The following is a 13523-nucleotide window of genomic DNA, read 5'->3' as shown; positions in this document are numbered from 1 at the left end:
TGGGGGGGAGGGGGTGTGTCGGGCGGAGGGAGGAGGGGGGTGGCCATCCCAGCTGTGCCGGCAGAGGCCCCGGGGATCCGCCTGCGCCCCCGGCCCCTGGCTGACGGTGTTCGAAAGACGCGCCCACCCCCTCCCCCCCACCGCCACCGAACCTTGGACCGCCTTGCCGCCCCCCTGTTCCCCGGCCCGGGGCCATGTGAAGACCGAGTCCCCATAGGCCTGTGGAGGAAGCACGGGGGAAGCTGTGGTTCCCGTATCCCTGCCATGGCGGCGGCGGCGGCTGCAGCTGCTGGAGCTGCTGCTGCTGGGTCCCCGAGGACTCGGAGAACAGAAACTGCAGGCCCGAGAGACGCCGATCTCTCTTGGGGGTGGGGGGGTGGTTCATGCGTGTGCACCCCGACTCCCGGGGCCCAGACAGAGCAGCAGCAGTGGCCTCAAGGGGCGAGGGGGTTTGGGCTTTTTTTGTTTGTTTTGAAAAATTTTTTTATTTCGAGAAAATGATGTGCCCTTGTGTCACTAATTTGGAGGCAAGAAAATGTTACTCCAAACACACACACACACTCTCACACTAGACCTTTCCTTAAGTAGGGTATTGGAATTAGTAGTGGAATTTTTTTCTGTTCATCTTATTGTCCTGAGAAGAATTAGGGTAGGTTGAGTATATATGAAGGAACAAGTTGAGCAGTGCTGTCAGTGTCAAAATACCCCCGGGAAGGGCATTTCTTTCTCATGGTTTGTAAAGATGTGTTTGAAGGAAGTGATTGAGAAAATTTGCAGTGAGGTTATTTGGAGTTTGTTTGTCCACCACCCACACATCCCCTACATTCTCTCTGGTCCTTTGACCCAAAATTGGTTTTTGTCTGAAACCCCCGAGTTACAACTACATCAACTTGTCTTTTCTGTGATTGGCATGTTTTCCAAGTTAATCTAACACTAAGGTGCTTCCCAATATAAGTTTAGAGCTTTGGGTCAATATTCATTTTTTAAAAAAACTTAACTTTCTAGGAAAATGAAACTTACAAAAATTGGAAGATATTGTCAAAGTAACTAAAAGCTGATATACTTAGTTATGTTGATTAGAGTGAAAGTACAGTACAAAAAAATGATTAGGTAACCTCTTATCCAAATGTAGGAGAGAGTAGTTTATATAACTGAATTTTACTTTGATTATGATAATAGAATCTTATCTTTATTTGTTTGGTTATATTTTGGGTTTACTATCAATAGTTAATACACATTTATTAAGCACCTACTGTGCTAAATGTTTATTGTATTTTGACTTAATTCCTTTAGTCCTGATTGGATGAAGTAGCATTTTCTTTGGCATGTGATAGTTGTCCTTAGCATCAAAAGATTCTTTTGATATTAAGGGGACTATTTTAATTCTAGGAACCTGAACTGAGTTTACTTGCCCCACATTGTTGCATTACCCACTCCAGAGCTTTCTCTGTAGGAATAACTGTTTAGAAAAAGCTAATGGTTACTCAGTAATACTTCAAAATGGTTTTTTGATTGGCTAAATCTATTGATACTGTTAGCTACCAGTTGCATTAATTGTGAAAAAAAGTTCATCAACATGATGGGATCAGCCTACACACCAAATAGATTTATTTAGTCACACCCATGTGGTGTTTATACTATAAGAACTGGGACTGATAATTTTACTTATAGATGACCTTTGAAAAGAAAGTACAGTTTGTTACTTAAAAAAAAAAGTTACCTAGAAAATAGATCAGTTATACTTTATTTTGGAGAAAATTGAATATAACTAATTTGAAATGACTTTTGGTTCGGATGCTTACTTCCTTTTGAGCATTGAATAGCAGTATTAAAATGAAAATCATTCTTTCATTAAATTAAACCTTAAGTTCTTTTAAGAAATGCATTTTGATAGAGAATAAAATGATAACCAAATATTTATAACATCAAGGAATATAGTATTGAAAGAGGTTTCATCAAAACTGCCTCATTTATCATAGGTAACCTAATAATAGTTGATATTTCTTAACATTTTAAGAGTTAAAGAGCATTTCCCATATTATTTCTTTTGATCCTCAGAACAACCCGGTATTGTAGGTTCTATCATCCCCATTTTTTAGTTAAGGAAACTGAGGCTCAGAGAGGCCTAGTTAAATTTCTGAGTCAATATTCAAATCATCCAGTCTTCCTAATTCCAAATCCAATACTCTACACTACAACACAACTAAAATTTTAAGAAGTCACTTGTCAAAGTCATACTGGTAGTAAGATTTAAAGCTGTTCCCCTTTGTCTTTAAATACTATGCTTTACTAGGATACTCATTTCACAACTATAGATTGTTTGAAAAGTCTTAGTGCACTTTTAACCTGTTAAATTTCATGTGCAGGACATTTTCTGCGTGACAGAGGCATATAAAGATCGGAAATCATCCCTGTTCTTCAAGGCCTTTTGTTCTAAGAGCCATCTATAGATAGAATAACTAATAAAAGACATAGTCAGCTCTGATAACTTCACTAAGACTTGCTCAGGCTAATTTCATATCCATATCTAATATTTCATGTTACATGCAAAGTAGGAAGGCGAATAAGTAACATGAATCTAAATATATATATACATATATTCAAAATGTTTTATTTCAGAAGCATAAGCAAAAATATCACCAACTTTGCAGAAATTTAGTACATTTTTAAAGTATACTGTTCTAATACAAACCATTCCCCCATAGGTCATTTATAGTTTTGTTTTTTAAATCCTTTCTGTGTTAGTATTGTCAACTTTGAAAAACACAGAACCACTAAAACAGTCTGGAAGAACAAGTCTTTAATCAGGACAAGAGAGTGCTCAAGATCCAAAGCTCTGGGACTCTGGGAATAGTCTCTCTGGGAAAACACCTACAAAGATGATTTTCCAAAGAGTAATAGAACTTGGGGTCTTGTATACCTTTGGGGGAATTAAGGACAAAAAACACAGACTAACTGGTAACAAGCAGGCCTGGGAAAGAGTCTGTAGCCAGAGGCTGGGGTACCTGGGAGTAGACTAAGATACAATGGGTCAAACTTCTAAGACAAAAAAGGTACTTAAGATTTGATTATATACTAATCTTACCTAAACTGTTAAGTACTTTAAGGTTTATTATAAGTTCGGTCAGAGAAAAGGTCAGTGTGAGACTTTCCTTAAGGCAAGTTCCCAAGGTCCTGGGACAAACTTGGGATTCCAAAAACACCATTGACAGTATCAATTCTAAGAATGGATAGGGCTAGGCAATTATTAGGGTTACACAACTAGAAAAGTGATTGAGGTCAAATGTGTACCCATCTCCTCCCAACTCCAGCCCCCTGGCACTCTAACTACTGTACCAACTATCTGCCTTCATTTGTAGTTACTGTTTAAAGCCATCCTTATCAAATATGTAAGAAAAAAAAATATACCAAACTTGTGGATTTTGTTCTCCAGACATTCTGAACAATCAGTTTTTACGAAAGCCTAATTACAAAAGCCCAACACTTCTAATGAGGTCCTTTTTGGTACTCAAAAGTCACATTCCTTTAGACAGTCACTGGGTCCTATGGTGTAGTCTCTGTTAAAGTTTGGGGTTTTGTTTCCCTGTGTAGTTGAAGGTTCTGTTAGGCAAGTTTTTTTTTAATATGATAGGAACAGAATACCTCTAATACTGAAATAAACTTTCATAATTTTGTAGGGGAAACTGGGGAAGTGCTTCTTTTGCTAACATTTCTGAACGCCCTTTTTGGGAAATGTTGAACTCAGTTCTATAGTGATATGTAGCTGTAATAGTTAACAATCTTTTCTAAGTAATAACACTATGAATACTTATTAAAAATCTTTTAAAATGTTGACTTTTATGGAGTAATTAAAATAACAGTGATCACTAATAGTCAACTCTTTTAAGGGAAGCTTCTGGGCAGATCTTATGTTTGTGTTGCAAATAGTTCTGGGTATTGCAGGGAGTTACAAACCACAGAACAATATGTCCCATCTTTAGAATGACACCTGTGTGAGTGAATAACTATTAGTTGGTGTGACATTAAAAATTCAAATAAATTTTTTCATAAGGAATGTCAGTTCTTCGTCAACTATCTTTTAAAATAAAGAGGGTTAATGGGGCAGCTGGGTAGCTCAGTGGAGTGAGAGTCAGGCCTAGAGACAAGAGGTCCTAGGTTCAAACCCGGCCTCAGCCACTTCCCAGCTGTGTGACCCTGGGCAAGTCACTTGACCCCCATTGCTCACCCTTACCACTCTTCCATCTATAAGACAATACACCGAAGTACAAGGGTTTTAAAAAAAAAACAATAAAATAAAGAGGGTTAATTCAAGTGAATGATAACTTTTTTACATATGTGCAAAGAAAACCTTGTGTTTTGTTAACAAATTATCATTAAACTATTTCTTGTTGAGGTAAATTTTACCTATTCCTGGTTTTTTTTTTAATTATGAAAGTAATTAAATTAGGAAAAGAGGGGGAATTGGCTCAGAGGATTGGTTAGTTACTTAATTATTTCAAAGCCATCTCCAATTCCAAAACCACCTTATTTCCATCCCACATTTTGTCCTTTCATGTTCTCAACTCTTACCTTTTTTTTTTTTTTTTTTTTTTTTTTTTTTTGCCATCCACTAATTTTTCATCTTCCTTCCTGCCAGCATCTTACATTTATGTCTTTGTCTCTTACTTGATTTCCTGTTTCTCCTGTGGCCTTTAAATTTATAATTTTTGTCTTTTATGTTAGCTCCTTTTAACAACTTTTTTGGTCATTTTCACTTTTGTCTGAGGTTTTCTTGACAAAGATACTTGAATGGTTTGCCATTACCTTCTCTGATCATTTTATAGATAAAGAAACTAAGGCAGTGTTAAATGACTTACCCAGGATCTCACAACTAGGCAGTATCTGAGGTCAGATTTGAACTCGGGAAGATGTCTTCTTGATTCTAGGCCTGACAGGATCCACTGTGCCATCTAGCTGCCCTTTTTAATACTCCTTGTTCAGAAAAAGTGAGCCTGTGAATGGTCTGTAGCTTAGGTATATTCCTATATTCATAAGGACTGAGACAGTTTGTAATGATTTGTACCTGCAGCTTTGACTGAACATTGCTTCTATATATAACTATCCCCATAACCAAGAAAAAATCCAGCTGTTTATATTCTTTATTCTTACCTCTCCTTGAAAACTACAATTTGAAATTATAAGATCTGAGACATATATATAGTTGTGTGATATCACCTTAAAATTTTGCCACTAGTGAAGGTATAGCATTTCAATCTGTTACATGGGCTGTGGTTGTACTATTACCCTGCTTGATTTGTATATAGCTATTTTATTCTTTAATTTTATTTTACTACTGAGTTTCAGTTAACTTTTAGATAATTTCTCTTTATTTTATTGTATTACAGGTGACTGACATTTCTTTCCCTATCCCTCTTTCCCAAAAATACTGCAATGTACCAGTGAATTTCTGAACATGTGTGCACAGATGTTATAATGTCTTAAATCAGAATCTGGCTTTCAAAATCTTGCAAAGTCATCAGAGCAGTATTCTAATATACAGCAGGCAACTTAATAATATTAGCAGAACTAAACAAAAATACCTCTAGAAAGAATTGTTGCAGTATTTACACACTGTCAAAGGTGTATAAAGCCAACTTAAGCAAAACTGAGGTTATCTTGAAACGTTTTCTGTCCAGTTTCCCCAAGTCATACATGCCAAGTCATAATCCCTCCCCTCCTTTTTACTTTGAGCATAATAGTTGAACAGGATGAGTGCCCTCATGTGTTCTAACTCTTTCTCTCTTCAAGAATGAAAAGGATATACAATCATTCAGTTTCATTTCCTGGTTGATTGACAAAGTAACTCCTTGCAGTAAGTGATTACCTTAATCAAACATTTGTATGTTTTGTGTTTAACTGAAATAGAAAAGATAAAAGACTGTGCTAAAGCAATTCTAAAAATCAGCAACCAAACATAATTGGGAGTGAGAGTAGAAGTGCCTTTGAAATCCTTATGACCACACATAAGTTTGCCCCTAAAGTAAAATGACTGTTGATTGAGGACCATGAAGGAAATAGTACTCGGCCTCATACTCCTAGAGTGGAAAAGCTGGTCCTTCTTTAAAGAAGAGAGTTCTTAGACTCCTTAGCCTTAACTTCTCTTTCAACTCTTTTTTCTCTCCATTCTTACAATTCCAAAAACACATTTTGTGTTTTCTTACACATTTTACATTCATTGGCATATAGTTTTATTGTATACATGCTCTCCTTTTAATTTTTCCTGAAATATATTCCCATGCCCCCTATGGTATTGCTATCTCAGATAATAAAGTTTCTATCAACAAAATATGTTATTGAAACACATTTTTTCTTTTAATTGACTTACTACAGCACATGAGTTATTTTTAGGAATAGAAAATTAAATGTATCAGGTCAGAAAAGACCAAATCTTAAGAAGATACATATACTATTAAAAGAAAAGTTTAAATGAAACCCCAGTTGGTAGTTATTTCAGAAGGCTTCTATTGCCTTTAACTTGAACAGATTGTATTTGTTGTTTATATTTTATATAGATTATTTTGATGTGTTTTCTATATTTTATACATTCTAACTTAAGAAAACTAAAAACAGAGATGAAGAGGCCCTGATCCATCCTTCCAAAAATTGGAAATTTTTAGTTTATGGGGAAAAAAAAGAAAGGCAGTCTGGAAAAAAGAGGGTTTGTCATAGATGGTGAAATCTTCTGAATATTTCTCCTATCAACTGTCATGATGCTAACTGTCATAAAGCCCAGATCCCTAGAATGAGATGTACTGCCACTCAAAAAATGGGCCTTGTCAATCTACACAGAAAAATAATAACTATTATTGTTTGTTTTGAGATACATTTCCTGGGTAGTCTCTTTAGTTAATCCATCAGCATACATGTCTTAGATCGACATTGCAACAAAACAGTGAAGTGTATTTGAAATTGTGCTAGAATTAGGAGAACAGACTGATTTGCATTCAGGAAATTCTAGTACTTTGAGTAATGGGGAAGTTATTCCCTTTTTGATGTCAGTATTTTTCCTATATTGCTATGTGCTATAAATCAGAGGGTACAGTGATCTTTGAAAAATCAGAATTGGGGATGATCCAAATAGCAGAAGAGAGGGGGCAGCTGGGTAGCTCAGTGGATTGAGAGTCAGGCCTAGAGACGGGAGGTCATAGGTTCAAATCCGGCCTCAGACACTTCCCAGCTGTGTGACCCTGGGCAAGTCACTTGACCCCCATTGCCCACCCTTACCACTCTTCCACCAAGGAGCCAATACACAAAAGTTAAGGGTTTAAAAAAAACAAACAAACAAACAAAAAACAAATAGCAGAAGAGATAGACATGGTGGGGAAGAGCAGGCTGCAGCATATTAGCAAAAATAACATGCACAAAATGTGTTATAGATTATCTCATCTAACAAATGGATGATAGGGGTAAGATAGTCACGTAGTGACAGTAAGGAATAACTATCAAGAATTGTATTAATTAATATCCATTAAATGTTAAAAAGCTGAAAGGAAAACTTTGGGCTAGTTCTCTAAGGGAGATATTTGAAAGGGTATAGACAATAATTATATTACATGGGAAGAGAGGGAGACATTGAAATCTATGCCAGTGGAGCAAGTACTCATTAAGATTGTATATGGGTCCATCAGAGTTTAAATTGACCTGTTTGGTTGTAACTTAATATTCCTCTTCCTGTTCTTGTGAAATAGGACCATTATACCAATCTACTAAACAGACTTTTTTATGAAGTGTGGAGAATCAATAAGATAATCCTGCACATGGAAGAAGCAGCTTAGTAAAAAGTCTCCAAGTAATATTTATCATAGTTTTTATTGAGTGCCTGCTATTAAATAGGCACTATGAAGAGAAAGACAAACAAGAGTTCATTGATTTTGTAATAGCAGAGATTGGTTTGTAATAAGGTATTTGGATGTTTTTCAGTTGATAAACCTCCTTGGATATAAATATAAGGGGAATAATCCTTATGTCAAAATCTGCTTTAGGGAGAATGGCAATACAAGGATTTTAATGGTAACCTGTAAACCAGTCTTAAGTTGTGGGGAGGTGGGGGGAGTAATGGGAATAGTTAAAACCTCATCACTCTGCATTTCTACCATCTCATAGAATGAATCCCAACCTGTAGAACAGTTGATAGGGTCCAAAGGGGTAATTAAATCTATTAAAATACGAACATTATTCCATTCTACCTCAACACTGTCATTAATTGTACCCCAAAAGGATAGGTTTATGTTACAGGTACACTTCTTACTGCTGTCTCATATTAGGGTTAGCAGCAGGTTGCTAATACAATTTCATTAAATTTTTAAGGTTGGCTTTTGGAATTTTTGGACTAAGCTCTGGATTTTTCAGTCATTCTTCCTTGAATTAGGCACTAACCATTTATTCTTTGCTATAATGTGTTTATCACCACTAACTAGATAGTAATAGAAAATGGGAATTTTAACCTGGGAAGACTAAGAAAGACATTATTATACTGACAACAGGATTTTTTAATTCTGGTTCAACCATTTGCCTAAGAAATGGACTAAATAGAAATGTAGATAAATTTTTATATATATTATATTATATATATTATTGATTGACTCTAAATCTATGTAAGCTAATTTGAACCTTCAAAAAATGAATGTTTTAAAAACTCTTTACATATACTTAAGAAAGTCTTCATATAAGTAATAATAAGATATGAATTGGACTTTTGAGTTCATTGGTATGAGATGCCCAGACAAAGAAACTCTACCAATGCAGTTCAGCATCATTTATTTTAAACTTAAAAGTATTAGAGAATTGCATTGAGTAATGAGAGGTAACACTTTCTGAAGGCCTCACAGCCAGTTTATGTCAGAAATGGGACTTGAGGGCAGCTGGGTAGCTCAGTGGAATGAGAGTCAGGCCTAGAGACAGGAGGTCCTAGGTTCAAACCCGGCCTCAGCCACTTCCCAGCTGTGTGACCCTGGGCAAGTCACTTGACCCCCATTGCCCACCCTTACCAATCTTCCATCTATAAGACAATACACCGAAGTACAAGGGTTTAAAAAAAAAAAAAAGAAATGGGACTTGAGCCACTATACCATGCTGCTACTATCAGCAAGAATAAGCTTCCTAAAATGTCTGGAAAATACTTTCTGTTTCCCCAGTCACAGTTTTTATTCCTTCTCAACAGATGGCTTTCTAAAATATATGAAGAGAACCACATCTCATCATGGTTATTCTTCTAGGACCATAGTTTCTTATAGGAAGAATAATGGAAGGTATTGTCAGAGATAACTAGGTAAGAATTCATACTCAGGGAATAAAGATATTTGCAAAAGACACAATTGATGGTCTTGATTATCAACATGTAATTGCTTTTGAACAATACAAAGTGTAGATCATCAGGAAAAAGGGGTTTAGATTGGGAAATTTATTGGTATTAAAACCCTTCTGAAAATTTGATATGCCAAATCAATAAGAAATTGATACAATGTATTATTAATTTAAACTTTTCCCCCAAGTATTTAAAGGACAAGAAATTTTCAGAAGAGGAAATGCAAACTATCAACAACCATCTGAAAAAAATTGTTTAGTGTCACTAAATCAGAGAAATGAAAAATTTAAAAACTGAGGTGTTGTTTTGCATCCATCATGATGGCAATGACAGTAACAGATGGTAAAAAATCTAAAGTTGGAGAAGCTATGAGGAGACAACCCCAGTAATTCACTGATGTTGTGAATTCAGAAAAACAATTTGTAATTCTGTCAGCAAATATATTAAATTGTTCATAATTGATTGATCCTGAGATCCCATTACTGGACTTGTATCCCCAAGTATGTTATTGACATTCCTCCAAAATCTTATTTATTCTGTATTATAAATAGAATACAGTATTATTATGCCATAAGGAAAGGAGAAATCAAAGAAATATAGCACATGAAATTTATGCACCATGAAAAAAGTGTAGTTATCAAAATATATACTTCCAAACAAACTAGAAAAGATGAAGCTTTAAAACCTTGGTACAGGTGTTATGAAAAGAGGGACATCTGTTTCAATCAGACTATTAGGTGCTTTGTTCAAAACTGCAGGGAAGTAACTGGTTAGAGACCGGATTGTTTGAATATTTTCTTTTTATTTCTCATGTTGAAATAAAATGTATCCACATACCAGAAAAAAATGAAAGAATAAGCATGTTACCAAAGAGTCCCTTGAATACAAAGGAAAAAAGAAACTACTAAATGAATATAATTTGTTTTTACTTCTAGTTCTTTATTATAACATTTTAATAGCAAAAAAACACTTTAAATTTGATTATTAAAAAGTGGTTGTAGGGGAACCTAGGTGTCTCAGTGGTTAGAGTACCAGGCCTCTGGAGTTCAAATCAAGCTTCAGATATTCTCTAGCTGTGTGACTCTGAACAAGTCCTTTAATTCCAGTTTCCTACTCTTTACTCCTCTTATGCACTGGAACCTATACTTGTATCAATTCTAAGACCAAAGATAAGTTTTGTTTTTTTTTTTTTGGGGGGGGGTGCATCATTTATTATGAAGTTATACACCTTTTATCAGAATAAAAAGAAGGTGCTTTAAAAAATACTGTGGAATTTGTATGTGCTGCACCTGTTACACACTTAAATTAGATTTACTTCAAGTCATCATTATTCTGATTAAAGCCTCAGTATTGCTTTCTCTTTCTCCCCCCACCTACCCCCCCTTTTTTTTTTTTTTAAAGTTAATGGACTTGACATTGTTGGCATTCTAGCTTTTGACCTACTTCCAATTTGAAAGCATCAGTATCTCTGCTTAAGACCATAAACTTAGGGAAGTATCAGTAACCAAATACAAAAATATAAAATGTAAGCTGAGAGACTTCCAGGATTGAAGTCAAGGTGGCGGAGTAGAGCAGAGAAGCTCCGAGTCACCATGAGAGTCCTCTCCAACCAATATTAAAATAATGCCACAAAACAAACATAGGAGTGAAAGAACCAACAAGGAGACAGAATGAAACAACTTACAAGAAAAGAAAAACCCAAAAGGTAGGCAGAGAACATGGGTCAATGAGGTGAGAGGAGAGCAGAGTCAGTAAGAGGCTATAGCAAGGAATGAAGAAGGCCACACACAACCAACCCACAGCTGTTGTTCCAGGTTTGAAACCCAAGTCCAAGCCAATATTCATACCTTGAGACCCTGCCTGGGCAAATAGTGGTCCAAGACTATATCCCTTGAAATTTAAGACCTGTGGAGAAGTCTGGAGTCCCAGCCCAGGGCAGTCTGTGCTGAGGTGGGCTGATCTGAGCAGGCCCAGAACAAATCCAGGAATGCCCAGGCCTGTAATAAGAGCATGGATCCCAGTTTGGGGGTGACTGAGTACTAAGGGGTCTAGGAACTTTTTGCCTAAAGCTCAGGGTGGAGCTCCAGGACAGGGCAATCAACCTGATTAAAACAAGTACACAGTAAGATCAAAAACTTACACCTAAGCCTGAAGCTAAAATTTGAGTAGTTCCTGACCTGATCAAGATCAAAGACCCAAAGCTTACAACCAAGCCTAAGGAAAGTCTTTGAGCTATCAGGACCTCAAGGGTTAATTGAATCAGCAAGGAGAGGTGACTCTCAGAACTCTCAGCCCTCAGTTCATCATACCATCTTTGAAGAACTGAAACTGGTAGAAACCCAGAAAATAAGAATAGCTAAGAATAGCATCAAGAAAAGACTGAAGTTTAAAAGGGTGCCCTAACCTCCCAGAAAATAGAGCCTACTATAAATAGGTAGGGGAAATGAGCAAACAACAAAAAAAAAGCATTTAATGCTAAAGAATCTTTATGGAGACAAAAGAGCAAGGTACAGACACAGAAGGAGTTATTGAAATCAAAGCAAACATATACAAAGTCCAAAAGAAAAATATGGATTGGACACAGATTCTGGAAGAGCTTTAAAAAGACTTCAAAAACCAATTAAGTGAAGCAGAGGAAAAGTGGGGAACAGAAATGAAAGCAATGCAAGGAGAAATGGGCCAATTGAAAAAGAAGAACCAAAAACTGACAGGAAAATCAGGCCTTAAAAATCAGAATTGAGTGACTAGAAAATGATGATTTCGTGAGAAATTAAGAAACAACAAAGTAGAATCAAAGGAACGAAAAAATAAAAAAACAGGAAAGCAAGAGATATCTTATTGAAAAAGCAATTGACATAGAAAATAGATCTAGGAGAGACAATTGGAGAATTAATGGATTACCTGAAAGCCAAGATCAAGAACAAAGCTTGGACATCATAATACAAGAAATTATAAAAGAAAACTGCCCAGATATCCTTGAACAAAAAAATGTAAGATGGAAGGGATCATTTCTGTAAACTACAGGTAGCTTGGAATAGACCTACCACGGGTTGTAAAAATGTGTTTACCAATTAGTTTTCCTAATGGACAGAGGGAAAATGCAAAATTATCAAATGTTCTAGAGTAACTACTGAAAGGTAGAGAACATCAGTAGATATGCCCTCAAATTCACAATCTTATCAAGCCCATGCCCATAGCATAAATATGGGTTAGAGATCTTAAGGAAAGGAGATAAATCAACCCCCATAGGGAAAATCCAGGGTGTGAAGTGATGGTACCTCAACCCTGGAATATGACTGGAAAGGTATACCTTATTGAAAATAGCAGGATAGGTAAAATTGAAGGAATGAATAGAGTAAAGTAGCATTTTATGTTATATTCAGTTAAAGAACATTGGGATTCAATGGGGAGACATCTGGGTGAAGATCATTGGAGGCAGAAACAAGCAATTTCTGAATAGAAAATTATAGTTTAAACTTTTAGTCTGTGACAAAACAAACATTTACTAAGCAACTACTGTATGCTAGCTGTTATGCTAAGCGTTAGGGGTAGAAAGAAAAATAAAGTTAGCATGTAAGCAATAATGTACAAACAACATGTGGAGTGGCTAAATTGGCAATAATTAACTGAGGAAACACACTATGGTAAAGGAGGACAAAGGAAGGCTTCTTGTAGAAAGTGGGATTATAGTTGTGGCTTGAGGGAAACCAGGAGGTAGAGATGAGCAAGCAGAGATTTTCAGTTGTGAAGGACTGCCAGTGAAAATGCCTGAAATTCAGAGACTCAGTCCAAGAATGTTGTGTTTGAGGCCAACACCATTGTATAGCAGAGAACTAAAGTATGTGAAGATGGGGGGAAATAGTAAGGAGCCAGGTTATAAAGGGCTTTTGAATGCTAAACTGAATTACCTATTTGATCCTGAAGGTAATAGGGAGCCACTGGACTGTTTAAGAAGAGGGGTAATATGGTCAGACATGGGATTTATAGAAAGGTGACTTTGATTGATGAGTGGAGAACAGACAGGAGTTGGAAGGAATTAGGTTGTTATAGATATCTAGGCTAAAAATGTCAAACTCGTGTCCCACAGATCTTACAGTCTTAGAACTTCAATCAGATTAAAATGTAATTGGGAAATGTTCAATAAGATAGCCTCTGAGGAGGAATTTCAATTCATCCTCTT

The 13523-nt window shown here is 36.2% G+C and overlaps 1 protein-coding gene across 1 annotated transcript in view; it reads left to right on the top strand.

Moving 5' to 3' along the window:
* LOC123241494 (splicing factor U2AF 35 kDa subunit-like) overlaps positions 1-13523 on the top strand; it is a 54608-nt gene that overhangs the window by 22018 nt on the left and 19067 nt on the right. The window contains 1 exon segment of the mRNA XM_044669131.1: positions 11-441. Within this exon segment, the coding sequence (XP_044525066.1) occupies positions 11-441 (431 nt within the window).

The sequence above is a fragment of the Gracilinanus agilis genome, chromosome 3, assembly GCF_016433145.1.
Source record: "Gracilinanus agilis isolate LMUSP501 chromosome 3, AgileGrace, whole genome shotgun sequence".
Classification (NCBI taxonomy): Eukaryota; Metazoa; Chordata; class Mammalia; order Didelphimorphia; family Didelphidae; genus Gracilinanus; species Gracilinanus agilis.
Note: the sequence above shows the minus strand (reverse complement) of the source record. Positions and strands in the feature narration are given on the sequence as shown.